Raw genomic sequence first — 14234 nt, forward strand, 5'->3', positions numbered from 1 at the left:
AGATGTGGGTTGGCCCATGTATTTGGTTTAAGTGTACTTTTTGGAATTGCAGAGGCTCTGAATAAGCTGTAGTTGGTGCTAGAATACAGTAGTTGGAATTCCTAATAAGCTGTTAAAGGGCAATTTATAGAGTCAAGAATTTGGCAACTTATGATAATGTGAATATAAAGAGTCAGGGAAGTGTCAAAAACTGAAGCCAAGAGCTTTCTAATAAGAGGCTCACTATGGGTCTTGGCATCTTCCCTTTTTTGGATCAGGGTGACAAATTATATACCTGTGTAGGTATATCATTCTAAAGGCATGCAAAGTTTGTGCACAATAAAACCCATGAAAGGTAGTGGTATGCATGGAAACCAGAGGCATGCCAATTCTACTGGCGTAACTCAGAGATGGCAAATAGTTTCATGCTTCATGCCAACACCAATTGATTGGTACTGGCTTCCTGAAAAGCCAGGCACAAAAGGATTCTTAAATTAATCCAGGTTCCGCCTGTGAGAAGGCTGTGAAGGACTGCCAACATCCTTATGGGCCTGGAAGGGAATGCAGCAGCATGAACACATACTTGCCATTCTTGGCTTAGCCAGAAGGAGTGGAAAAAAGTAGGAAGTATTTCCTAAATCCAGAAACACCAATTCTGTGACCCACATGCCATTCTCAGCTCAGGCAATTATCCACTGGGTGACAACCTCAGAAGGGTCACCTTCCCTCTGTCTGGATGACTATCCCCAATCACAAAATTGACGCATGTAATTAATTTAGCATTGAGGGAGAAATTCCCTTCACTAGTTCATCTTGATTACAGAAATAAGTGAGTCAGACAGAAGCATGTAGATTTGCATCATATAAAAGTTGGAATAAAAGCCTATGGAGTCTATTCCATTAATTTATCACATTTTCCCTTTTTCTTTAAAGTTTATGTCTCTTAATACTCACCAACAGAGACAGAAAAACTTGATCTTAGTTGAATTTAGAAATAGTTCTTAAAACGTGAGACTCTTATGCTTAAGAATCTATTTTCTTAAAAGAATAAATGCCTTGGTTTCCAGTTCCCTGATGCATAATCAATGTAATACCTGCATCAACAAACTTAAAACAAGCAAGGCATTCAAATCTTAGCAGTTTCTCTATAGTGGTGTTTATTTCCCATCCCCAGATGATGTTTATTCCCCACTCTCACAATTACTTGATACAGTCAAGTTTATTTCAGCATGTAAATAAGCTGAAAATTTATTTTCATTCAAATGTTACTCACATTTGCTCACTGAAGGAGTTAAATAGTAATAAATACTTATTGGACACGTACGAACAACAATAACCATGACTTTTCAGTATTCACAACACACCAGAAAATGTGCTAAATGCTTGAGATGCTTTATTTCATTTAATCACTTATTTTACCCAATGAATAGTACAGGTTGAGCATTCCTAATCTCAAAACCCCAAATCCAAAATCCTCCAAAATCCAAAACTTTTTGAGTGCCAACATGACACCAGTGGAAAATTCCACACATAAATGTGTAACACAAACTTTGTTTAATGCATAAAATTATTTAAAATATCATATACAATTACCTCTAGGCTATGTGCATAAGGTATATACAAAACATAACTTTCTTGCTTAAACTTGAGTCCCATCCCCAAGATATCTCATTATGTATATGAAAATATTGCAAAAATCTGAGACAATCCAAAATCCAAAACATTTCTGGTCCCAAGCATTTTGGATAAGGAATTCTACATCTGTACTGTTATTATCTGCATTTTGCAGATGAGAAAACTGAGCCATAGAGAGCTTTAATTACTTGATCAAATCCCACAGCCACTAAGCTGGGGAAGCTGGAATGGGAATTCTCTTCAAGGCTTCCCTGAGTTTCACAAAGGTGCTTCAGAAAACACAAGGATAGAGAAGATGTTGACTAAGCAGGTTGGGCCTGCCACAAATGCTTAATGGAAAGCCATACCTCTTTTATGTTCTAAATAGGGGGCATTTGACTATATTTCCTCTGGAGAAAAGAAAAGGGGTGTGCTCTTAAAATACATTTGAAGGGTACTAGTTTAAAAATATACCTGTTATCGATTGAGCTAAATTGGAGACACCTGTGTATATATCCATCTTGTTCTGTGCCTCATACACTACACTGCACATAGAGGACCTTAAATGTATGAATGAAAAGCTTGTTTTATAAATGATGTTAGCTCTAAGTAAAGTTACCATCTGCCACACAAATTGATCTGCAGCTATATTAATAATATCTTTTCAGAAAATTATTTCAAAATAGATAGTATAAGTAATTTAATCATCTTAGAAAGAAAATAATGCAGATCAAAACTCAGAATAATTTCTAGTAAATTTGCAGTGTTTTGCCCCATGTTCTAACCATGCTCTATTTCTAAAAAGCAAAAGGGAAAAGCCATTTCATAATAGCCACTTAGTGATCATAATTAGGAAATGATTCCTTCTTTCTATCTTTGTTCATTCTCTTTCCTGAAAAAAGGGATATTACTGTTCCCAGATACTAAATATCAGAATTAGAACTGTGTATAACTAGAATCAGGAATGGTCTGGCTTTGTAAAAATCTTGGGGGCCACAGTAATGGTGGGGGACCCTCCTGGACAAAGGTGTTAAATCAGGAAAGTTCTCTAGGCTAATATATCCTCTGCTTCAGTAGAAGGAATGGAAAGACCCCATTTCTCCAGTTCCCAGTAGGAAAGGAGACTATTAGACCTTATGTATTGAACTTGAGCAGTTAAACCAAAGATACACACAAGCTATGGCTGAAGAGAGTGCACTGCATTTACTCAACTATCGGAAGTCAAAGTCATTTCACCCAATTAGGTTCAAAGCTCTTCCACCCTGCAAACTCTACTATGACTCGGGAAGTGTCTTACACACTTGAAAGTCAAGTAAATGCTCACTGACGCGAAGGAATAAAAGGTTTAGGTCACTCTGAATTAAATGAAATTACTGAAAGGAAACTCACACATGACCCAGCTCATGGGCAATCGTAAAAGCTGTACTCAATCCACTATCTTCACTAATAGAACAGCTTCTGTAGGGATCACAAATGGTTCCCAGTTCAGCCAGGCCTATTAGAAGGAAAAACAACAAGGTTTACTCTAAAAAGCAACTGTGGCTTGAAATAAAAACATGCAGTAAACTGTTTTAGCCATAGAAGATACGCACAGAGAACTCACCTAAGGTATCACATTTGTCGTGAGCTCTGCAGATATCCTGTCTGAAAGCAAAGCAGACTTAGGCCTTGATGACATCAAAGAGTAAGTGTCAATATAAGTAAATACTTTAGGGTTGTCTAGGCATTCACAACAGCACACACTTTGGGGTGGGGGTTACAAAAAGTAAATTCATAAGACCAGAGTTTCAAAACTGAAAAAATTTTGGAATTGTTGATTTAAGAATTATAAACTACTACATTAAGAAGTCTTTTTCTGTGGTCAGGGTGGTCACAGAGCAGTAAAAAATCTCTCCAACCAGGATTTTCCCAATACCCTGGTTTCTAGTTTTGTAAAGACTCTTTGAGAACATTCCTGAGAAGGTGCAAGATACCTTTTACTTTCATTTAAGAGGACATGCTCGGAGTTATACCTGATGTAAATGACAAGTTGATGGGTGCTGACGAGTTGATGGGTGCAGCACACCAACATGGCACACGTATACATATGTAACAAACCTGCACATTGTGCACATGTACCCTAGAACCTAAAGTATAATAAAAAAAAAAAAAGAGGACATGCTCAGGACCACAATAGAGATGGCAGGAGGTGGGAGGCACAATTAAGCCAGCATGCCTCTGTGTTGCTACAGTGTTTTAACATTTTGAGATAGTAGCTACCATAGAAAAATTGGGAGGTTTCACAGTTTAAAAAAATTCATTTTTCTGGCTTTTGCAAAATCACAAAAGCTGGCAACACTGAACTCATATACTACATGGCAATGCCAGGTCCATCTGAATAGCAGCTGCCCTTGCCTGTTATATAAGGCATTCATTTTCAGGTCTGCCTAACACATTTATTCCTCACTTGGCATCTATAAGTTAGTGGTTCTCAACCAAGGTGATTCTGCCCTTCCCACGGAGGGCAGTGGCAATGTCTGGAGACATTGCTGGTTGTCACAACTGAGGGGAGGGAGTGCTCCTGATACGTAGTGAGCAGAGGCCAGGGATGCTGCTAAACATCTTGCAATGCACAGAAAGAATTATCCAGCCCAAAATGTCAACAGTGCCTAAGCTGAGAAACCCTCCACCAGCAGCTGACTATCAGGAATGCGTGACTACATCCCATCAACTTGACCTGAGACTGAAAGATCTGAGGAATAAGAAATCCATATACCTTGTTAAGAGAACAGCAGTATCATGATGGATTCCGCCTGGACTGTTCTTCGAATGCTGCCACTGGCAAAAGTTTTTTAATGTTGTCTGAGCATTAAAAGATATGGAAGGCCCATCCTAAATACAGAGAAGAATTATAGTTAATCTGTTGTACCAGTACCAATTAGATATGCCATTTCGGATACAGATAGAAGAAAAAAGAAAAAAAACTTTATTACCTGTTCATTATGAATCACAATTAAGTTCACAATAACAATATTAATTAAATTTCCAATACTTGGGTCTTTATAGATAGAGGCTACCTGCAACCGAGATAAATTTTTCAAAGTTAATTGTGAACTCCGTGTAAGCAATAAGCAAGTCACGTCTTACGTTGGGCTCCACCTCTTTTTTACGTTTCTTGCAACATATGCATTTTGTGGTTGTGAATTTTTCATTCACTCAACAATCCTTTTTGTAAAGTCTCTTCGTAAAATTCATAGATCACAGTTTTAGGTAACAGTGAATTCAAACAAGTTTAAATTCCTCTGAAATTGCATTGCCACGTGACTTAACAGTTCTCTGTACCAGAACACTGGATATTAATTTTCCATTAAGCTCTTTCTTCTCTTCTGAAGTCCTAGATTGCCACCTTATAGAATCTCACATTGGGTGCATGTTAGCCAACACTGCTGTTCTTTAATGTTTACCACCAATTTGTGTCCTTGACAACCTTGTTAACCTGGTGGGGTTTTTATTTTTGTAGTATTATAATTAATTATAGGAGCTAACATTTACTAAATGCTTGAGAACTGGCTGAAAACTACATACACACATGCATTTAGTCTCTATACAGCAAAACTCTGGTCTGGGTACTATTAAAATCTCTGTTCAACAAATGAGGAAACTAAGTCACTCAGAGAAATTAAGTCACTTGTCTGAGGCAACACACTGGTGAGTAGCAGAAACAGAACTCTCAACCTAGGGCAGTTTGACCCAAAGTCCATGTTCATAATAAAAATTCTTATGAGAGATCTGAAATTAAGAAGTGAAAATGAGGTTATGCATATGTGCAGGGCCAGATTAGATGTTCCCTTCCCTCCTGGGCATGAGAGGGCTGGGGTATCTGGGACTGAGCAGCATGTGGGGGCGAGAGGGGCATGAAGGCCAGGCGGGGTTGACGGAGGGCAGAGGGGAATGGGTCACAGCAGTGAACAAAAAGGCAAGGAGTACCACAGCCCACATGGGGGGAAGAAGAAACCCTAAAGCTATGCCCAAACAGGATTGCTTTTCATATCCATCTGGGGGATTTATTAAAAATAAGTTTTAGTTCAGGTAAATTAGGGCTCATCCATTGAAAGAAAAGTTATGCTACAGCTGAAAAGGAGTAAGAGGAGGTCTATATGGGCTTTTCTGGAACCATCTCGAATCGTTCAATAAAATAGCAATGTGTAATACAGTATGCGAAAATGCCTCCTGTTTGAAAAGAAGTTGTATATGCAAACGTGTTTGCATAAGAAATACCTAGAGTTGCACTGCCCAACAGTGGCCACTCATCACATGTGGCTAGTGAGTACTGGTATGTGGCTAGCTCAAATTGGGTTATACTGAGAATGTAAAACACTGGATTTTGAAGGCTTAGTATTAAAAAAAGTAAAATACCTCAATAATTTTTAAAATAATATTTGATATAAAATATATTGCTAAAATTAATTTTACCTGTTTATATTTTACTTTTTTTTTGAGACAGGGTCTCACTCTGTTGCCATGGCTGATGCGCAGTGGCACAATCAAGGCTCACTGCAGCCTCCTGGGCTCAAGAGATTCTCTCACCTCAGCTCCCAAGGACCTCAGCCTACTATATATGAGCCAGGTATATGCCACCACACCTGGCTAATTTTTTTTTTTTTTTTTTTTTTTTTATAGAGACCAGGTCTTGCTATAATGCCCAGGCTGGTCTTAAACTCCAGGCCCCAAGAGATTGTTCCACCTCAGCCTCCTAAAATGTTGGGATTACAGGCATGAGTGACTGTACCTGGCCATTTTCTTAAAAACTTTTTTTCTTAATGTGGCTACTTGAAAATTTAAAATTAGGAAAAAAAAATTTTTGAAAAATTTAAATACATTTGAAATTAAATATGTGGTTTGCATTATATTTCTATTGGGCAGTGCTTGTTAGAAACATGTAAGAAAACTTTCAACAGTGGCTGCCTCTGGGAAGGGGCCTGGCAGTCTGCATAGAGAATGGTACTTATTTTTTAACAATAGTCTTTGTTCTGTCTGATTTTTTAAAAATCATGCAAATGTATTGTGGTTTTAATTCAAAATGGGAGTAGAAAAATAGAATGAAAGCCTCCTAGGTGTCACTCCCCAGGCTACTTAATTAGAATCCCGGGGAAGAGGCTATATTTAGAAGTTCCACAGGTGACTATGGTTCACAACCAGCCTCCCTAAGAATTACTGAATATCCACAACTGGCTGTGCAAAGTTCCTAAGTGAGGTAAAAAGCACTGGTTTTGGGAACTGGACAAGCTAAAGGTCACAGGCAGTGTCCAAGTGATTTATTAACTTTACCTGACCATGGGCAAGTGACCTAACTCCTCTGAGACTCAGTTTTCTTATCTATAAAATGGGCATGATTGATAATCTCACCCGGCAGGGTTGCCAGGATTCAAAATTATACCTTTTAAGTAAGAAGCACATTGTCTAACGCAGAATAAATACTCCATATTGATAACCACTGTTGTCAGTTTAAAAAGGCAACCAACAAATAATCTTATGTTCTGTTCAGTCACTTCCCTGAATGGCTGAAATGCCAGTTCTGAATGGTTCTCCAAAGCACTGAGTGGAAACCCATTCCCCAAAGGCACATTTAGAGACCTCATAAATCACCTTCGTTTGAATGTACTTACAATTGACATTAAAGTTAAAATATAGTGTTGAAGGTTTTCTCCGTGGTATGAAACCATTCTGTTGTCTGCCACCACCAAGACTTCTACAAACCGTGGATAGGATAAAAAACGTTTTGTCCTTCTGTGGGTCCTCTTTTCTGTTGTGTTGTCCGTCTTATTACCATAGGCAGAAAATGCCTCTGTTGCTAAGCCGCTGTTTAATGCTGCCACGTCATCAGCCAGGTTAATCCTTTCTCCCCATTTTCTTGCTCTGGTTTTCTTCTTGTCTTTACTGTGCCTATTTTTGTGTTCTGTAACAAATCAGATGGTATGCATTACATTTCAAGCCACAGCTATTTTATATTAAGAATTTAATTTGACACATTTTAAATTGATGCCTCTGTGGTCAGATTACATACAAAAACAAGTCCTGCATACCGTGGACTCTATAGATGCACCTCAATCTGTACTCCCACCTAAGTGACTAAGGATTTGAGGTTTGCTTCCCTGGGAAGCTTTCACACTTGCTCACTTATGGTATTAGAAAATCAGGCCTGAGCTTGAGGGAAACAAGGCATGTGATTCTTATTCTTTTCATTTGGTAACAAAAGCCTTGCTGAGACTGATTCAAGGAATCCCACTCTTGCCAAAGGTATAGTAAGGGCCAATATGTAGCTACAGAGCTCTAAAAAACTTAAATGGAGGCTGGGCGCAGTGGCTCATGCCTGTAATCCCAGTACTTTGCGGGGGGGGGTCAAGGCAGTTGAATCTCATGAGGCCAGGAGTTTGAGACTAGACCGGTCAACATGGTAAAACCCTGTCTCTAACAAAAATACAAAAATTAGCCAGGCATAGTGGTGCACGTCTATAATCCCAGCTACTTAGGAGGCTGAGGCACGAGAAGTGCTTGAACCTGGGAGGCAGAGCCTGCAGTGAGCTTAGATCACGTTACTGCACTCCAGCCTGGGTGAGACAAAGGGAGACTCTGTCTCAAAAAAAAAAAAAAAAAAAAAATATATATATATATATATATATATATATATATATACACCATATATACCACTGATGCTATTCAATTAGTTCTAATACAAAGAGGTCTGAGAGGTGGACAGGCTAACAGACGATACAAAGGAACTGTAGAAAATGCACAACCAGGTATTTTATTACCTTATTAGATCATTTCAGTACTTAAAATATAAGAATAGAATCACAGCAATTCAATGTCTCTGAATTTTTAATTAACTTACTCCAGGGCTCAGTTAAGGAAATAAACTCTGAGAGTCTGGGCAGGCAGCTGGGACCATGATTTATAATGTCAGATTAGCTCTACTGATTTCCAACTCATGCCTAGGCCTCTTCTTGGGTTCTCCACAGTCTTGCTACTCAAAGCAGGGTCCGTGGACCAGCAAAATTGACAACAACTAGAAGCTTGTTAAAAAGCAGATTCTTTGGCCCCACCCCAGGCTTGAATCTACGCTTAACTAGATCCCCAGGTGACTGATATTAACACTGACATTTTGAGAATCACTAGTTTCCAACTTGGCTTGAAGTTTATATTGCTGATGAAAATACTGAATTTTTGCATCATCAACTATGCAATAAACAGAATAAGCATTAAAATGCCTGCCAAAATACACTTTGAGTAAAAACAGAATTTAATCAGTTAACTTGACAATCAGATCATAAATGTGCTTTAATGCTTTAATGCCACCAGCTTGTGGTCTAAAATAGGCAACAGAATTCTACAATGAAGAAGTATGCTTACCTAACCATAAGGGATAGAATTTGTCACATCAATACCAAAGGTAAAAATAAAAATTAAAAACAGTTAGATTGTAAGTGATTTCATATTTGAAAGGACTAAATATTTGACCATTATAACCAACTGCTAAGAAAATCAGTTTAGGCCAGGATGTGCATTTTACCCAAGTTGAGTGTTTTAGTCATTCTTAAAATACAGTGGTCCCCCCATTTTTCATGGTTTCATTTCCCTTGGTTTCAGTTACCTGCAGTCACCTCAGTCCTAAAATATTAAATGGAAAATTCCAGAAATAAACAATTCATAACCTTTAAATTGCACACCATTCTGAGCAGTGTGATGGACTCTGGCACCATCCTGCCCCATCCTGCCTGGGGTTGGAAATCATCCTTTAGGCTAGCTATCTATCCTGTATACACGCCCCACCTAGTCACCTAGTAGCCATTCTGGTGATCAGATTGACTGTCGAGGTATTGCAGTGCTGTGTTTAAGGAATCCTTATTTTACTTAATGATGGCCTCACAGTGCAAGAGTAGTGATGCTGGTAATTTGGATTAAGACAAAGAGAAGCTGTAAAGTGCTAGCTTTAAGTGAAAAGGTGAAAACTCTCAACTTAATAAGGAAAGAAAAAAAAAAACAACTCTGCATGCCGAGGTTGTTAAAGTCTATGGTAAGAACAGATCTTCCCTCTGTAAAATTACGAAGAATGAAAAGAAACTGGTGTTAGTTTTGCTGTCGCACCTCAAACTGCAAAAGTTACGGATACAGTGCACAATCAGTTTATTTAAGATGGAGAGGCATTAAATTTGTGGTTGGAAGACAGGAACAGAAACTTTCTGGCCAACGGCAATCACGTTTGGTACTATCTGTGGTTTTAGGCATCCACTGGTGGTCTTGGAACATATCCCCCAAGGATAAGGGAGGACTACTATAGTAAAATCTGTCCAAACTGTCAAACAAGTTATATGCAGTCCAGTTATAGATAACATCACTAGCCTAAAACCTGGTACATAAGATGTAACATTACATTCTTCTTCTTCTAGTTTTTCTTTCAAGAACACTCATATATGTATACCAATGCCAATGGCTATTGCATGTCTACCAACTGGCATTGGTATACATATATGAGTTTTCAGTATATGCATACCAAGGCCAAATTAATTGTTAAATCATCAAATGAATATAGACGAGATATTAATTACACACCTATTATGTACCAGGCATTGAATTAGGCTCTTTTACGTATGCTATCTTACTCCCTTCAAAGTGAGAAAATTACCTCTATTTTTCTGATGAGGAAAATAAGTCTCAAAGAAATTAGCAACGTATTCAAAGTCACATTGCAGGAAGTGGAGGTACAAGGAATCAGTCGTAGATTTGCTCAATTCCCTAAACCGTGCTCTATGAGGTGAGCTTTCTCAACAGCTACAGTTTGAAATGAGCTCATGATATGGTGAACAGCTCCCAAAATAAATATGAGTTGAGAAAAAGACAGTGCCTGGTGGATATTTTCACGAAGATTTTTGTTTTTTACAACAGGTGTATGGAAGCTATGTTGAAAATTAAATTTTTTAATACATTAAAGTATGTCACTTACACTGGGAAAAATAATCCTTGCTTAATGTCTTCTGTAATTATTATAGTTTGATTTATTATAGTAAGTAAAGTGTTAGACATTTTAGAAGATTTAAAGTCTCTATTGGTTTTCTATTTCTCATTTGTTGATTTCTGCTCTAATCTCGATTTCTTTTCTTTTGCTTGCTTTAGTTTTAACTTGCTCTTTTCTTTCTGTTGTCTTAAAGTAGAAGGTTAGGTTATTGATTTGAGACCTTCTTTCTTCACAGAAGTATTTACAACTATAAATTTTCTTCTAAGCCCTGCTTTAGCAGCATCCCATGTTTTGGTATATTGAGTCTTCATTTTCATTCATCTCAAAAAATTTTCTGATTTCTCCTTTGAATCATTGTTCATTTAGAAGGGTGCTGTTTAATTTACACATTTGCGCTTCTCATTTTTTGTCTGTAATTGATTTCTAATTTTGTTACATTGTGATCAGCAAAGATGTTTTGTCTTACTTTTATCCTTTTAAATGTATTGAAATCTGTTTTATGTTCTTGTATCCGGTGTGTGCTGGAGAATGTTTCATGTTCACTTCAGAATACTCTGCTGTTTGTGGGGTAACGTGTCCTATAGATATCTGTTAGTAGTTGGTTTATAGTGTTGGGCAACTTTTCTACTTCCTTGTCAATCTTCTGCCTGGCTGCTCTATCCATTATTGAAAGTGGGGTGCTGAAGTTTCCAATTATTGTTGCTGAATTGTCTATTTCTCCTTCCATTTCTGGTCAGTTTTTGCTTCATGTATTTTGGTGTTCCGTTATCAGGTGCATACATGCTTATAATTATTATATCTTCCTGATACATTGACTTTTTTATCATTATAAAACACTTTGATGGACTTTATTCTACCAGGAAAGTGAAAGAAGCCAGTCACAAAAGACCACACATCAAAGGACTCCAGTCATAGGAAATGTCTAAAACCGGGAAATCTACAGAGACAGAAAGTAGAGTAGTACAAGTTGGGCATCCCTAATCTGAAAACTCCAAATCCAAAATACTCCAAAATTCAAAACTTTTAAATGCTGACATGACACCACCAAGTGAAAAATTCCACACATAAGTATTTAACACAAACTTTATTTCATGCACACAATTAATAAAACTGTTGAATAAAATTGCCTTCAGCCTATGTGTATGAGGTGTATATGAAAGATATGTGATTAGACTGGGGTCCTATGCTCAAGATGTCTCACTCTGTGTAGTATATGCAAGCTTTCTAAAATCCAAAAAATCCAAAATCTGAAAGACTTCTAGTCTGAAGTATTTTGGATAGAGATGGAGTGGGGAGATGGAAGTGTGGTTAGCTAAGAAGTACAGATTCTTTCCTCAAGTGATAAAAATATCCTAAAATTGACTGAAATGATGATTATACATATCTGTGGATTACCAAAAAATCATCAAATCGTATAGTTTAAATGGGTGAATAGTACGTATGAGACTTATACTTCAATAAAGCTGTTTAAAAAAGAGAAACTATATCACTAAGTTTGTGAAAAGTAAATAATCCTTATTTAATGTTTTCTGTAAATATTACAATTTTATTTATTGGATTTACTTGGAGAAAACTACTGAGTGAGAACAGCACTCAGGAAATGTTGTATGGAATTCTTTTTTTTTTTTTTTTTTTTTTGACCACTAAGGGGAAAAACAAATGTACTATCAGAATCATCAGAGGGGACTTGGGCACAAGAAAACCTGCAGATGAATCAAGGCCATAATTGGAAACAAAGTATACTTATAAATATAATCAAATAAATGAAGGCATTAATCAGAAAAAGGCTACAATCTCTACTAGCAAACGACTCATGTAATTGTAATATTTCTAGAGGATATTTCACCCACAAGTAATCTGTGTATCAAAGAAATAATTCAGCATACTTTAGATGGCATGAAAATGCAAAACCCAAATTATTTCTTCAGGATCAAAAGCAATTTCTTCTAAAACAGAATGCTCTTCAGTCTTTTATCAATCTGACCTTTTCTCCTAATGAGTTAGAATCATATTTATTGACCTAATTAGTCCAACTAATTTCTATCACATTCACCATTTTAGCAAGCAACTTTGAATTTCTCATTAAAAATAGCATTAAAAATAGACACTATATCTTGTATACCCACTCAACTCTCTTGCTTCTGAATAGAATTGTAATAACAGAATAGTTTTCACCCACAGAGTACACACTGTTAGGATAAACAGAAAGTCATCCACATTTCTCTTTTGTGAGCTTTTAGTATAATGCTAAAGGAGGAATAGAGGCTCGTGTTTCAGGAATTTGCAAAGTCACTTTGCTTACAGTTTAATCAGAATAGGCTACATAATAAAATTTCACTGCCCTGGAAAGCACTGTAAAAATGGTCTGTGTATTCTTGCTCTTCTTTTTTTCCTCATATATAGTTTTACATTTATGATAACTTTTCAATAATAGTTTAAGATTATTTGTATAAAGTACAATTTTCAAAGTATGAAGATCAATAGTTTTCAGGATATTCGCAGAGTTCCACAATCAAGGCCACCATCTAACCTTAGAATAATTTCATATTCCCAAGGAGAAATCCCATACCTCATAGCAGTCATTACATTCTCCCCTTTCCTCAGCCCCTGGCAATCACTAACCTATATTGTTGTATTTACGAATTTGCCTATTCTGACATGTCATTTAAGTAGAGTCATACAATATGTGGCCTTCTGTGACTGGCTTCTTTCACTTAGCACAATGTTTTCAAGTTTCTTCTATGTTGTAGCATTCATCAGTATTCCATTACCTGTTACTGTTAAATATTCCACTGTATGGATATACCACATAATGTTTATCCATTCATCAGTTGGTGGACATTTGGGTGGACATTCAACCCAACTGAATAAGAACATTGCTGCTATGAACATTCATGTACAGGGTTTTGGGTGAATATATTTTTGTTTTTGTTGTATATATACATAGCAGTAGAGTTGCCAGGTCATACGGTAACTCTACGTATAACATTTTGAGGAACTGCCAAATTGTTTTCCAAAGTGGCTACACCATTTTCTTGCTTCCTCTTGAAGTTCAAATAAGACACCTGGAAACAGGACATCATTTTTTCATGTTTCTTCTTCTTTGAGGATTCCTCGAAAGTTAATCATGTTTACTTAATTAAATAGCTTAATGAAAAACTTGGCCTAGCTCAAATCCTAAAATAGCATACTGATGCCTCCAATTAGTAAGTGCATGTTTGCATTAGAAGAAAAGTGTAATACTTAGCAATCTGAATCCTCATATATGCATGTAAATAATTTTAGACGTTTAAAAAAGCTCTAACTGGCAAGTGTATGTTTCCTATCACCACATCATAGGTATTACAGTTCTAACATTTTATTACAAGGACATGAGTTAATATCGGCTTTTGCAACTACTTTGGCGTTGATGCTCACAAAAGGGAAGTAGTCATGCTTACACTGCCACAAACAGCCAATGTTTGAAGAACTCGTGCAGCGAAGGAAGGGCAGCCTGATTTAAGTCCTATTTGACCTTGGGCAAACAACTGACACCTGCTTATAACGTGGAGTTAAAAACAGTACTTATTTCATAGAGTGGCTTTGAGGAATAATTGGAGATCATGCATGCAAAGTGCTAGCACAGTGCCTAGTGCATAGGAAGGAATGA

The 14234-nt window shown here is 37.0% G+C and overlaps 1 protein-coding gene across 2 annotated transcripts in view; it reads right to left on the reverse strand.

Annotated features, from left to right (window-relative positions):
• ADAMTS9 (ADAM metallopeptidase with thrombospondin type 1 motif 9) overlaps positions 1–14234 on the reverse strand; it is a 178310-nt gene that overhangs the window by 137981 nt on the left and 26095 nt on the right. For both annotated transcript variants that reach the window (XM_015130468.3, XM_077994228.1), the window contains exons 4-8: positions 7239–7528; positions 4566–4649; positions 4349–4464; positions 3197–3237; positions 2983–3088 (exon numbers count right to left, since the gene is read on the reverse strand). In XM_015130468.3, the coding sequence (XP_014985954.2) occupies positions 2983–3088; positions 3197–3237; positions 4349–4464; positions 4566–4649; positions 7239–7528 (637 nt within the window). The remainder of the gene's footprint in view (positions 1–2982; positions 3089–3196; positions 3238–4348; positions 4465–4565; positions 4650–7238; positions 7529–14234) is intronic.

This window comes from Macaca mulatta, chromosome 2 (genome assembly GCF_049350105.2).
Source record: "Macaca mulatta isolate MMU2019108-1 chromosome 2, T2T-MMU8v2.0, whole genome shotgun sequence".
NCBI classification, from domain to species: Eukaryota; Metazoa; Chordata; class Mammalia; order Primates; family Cercopithecidae; genus Macaca; species Macaca mulatta.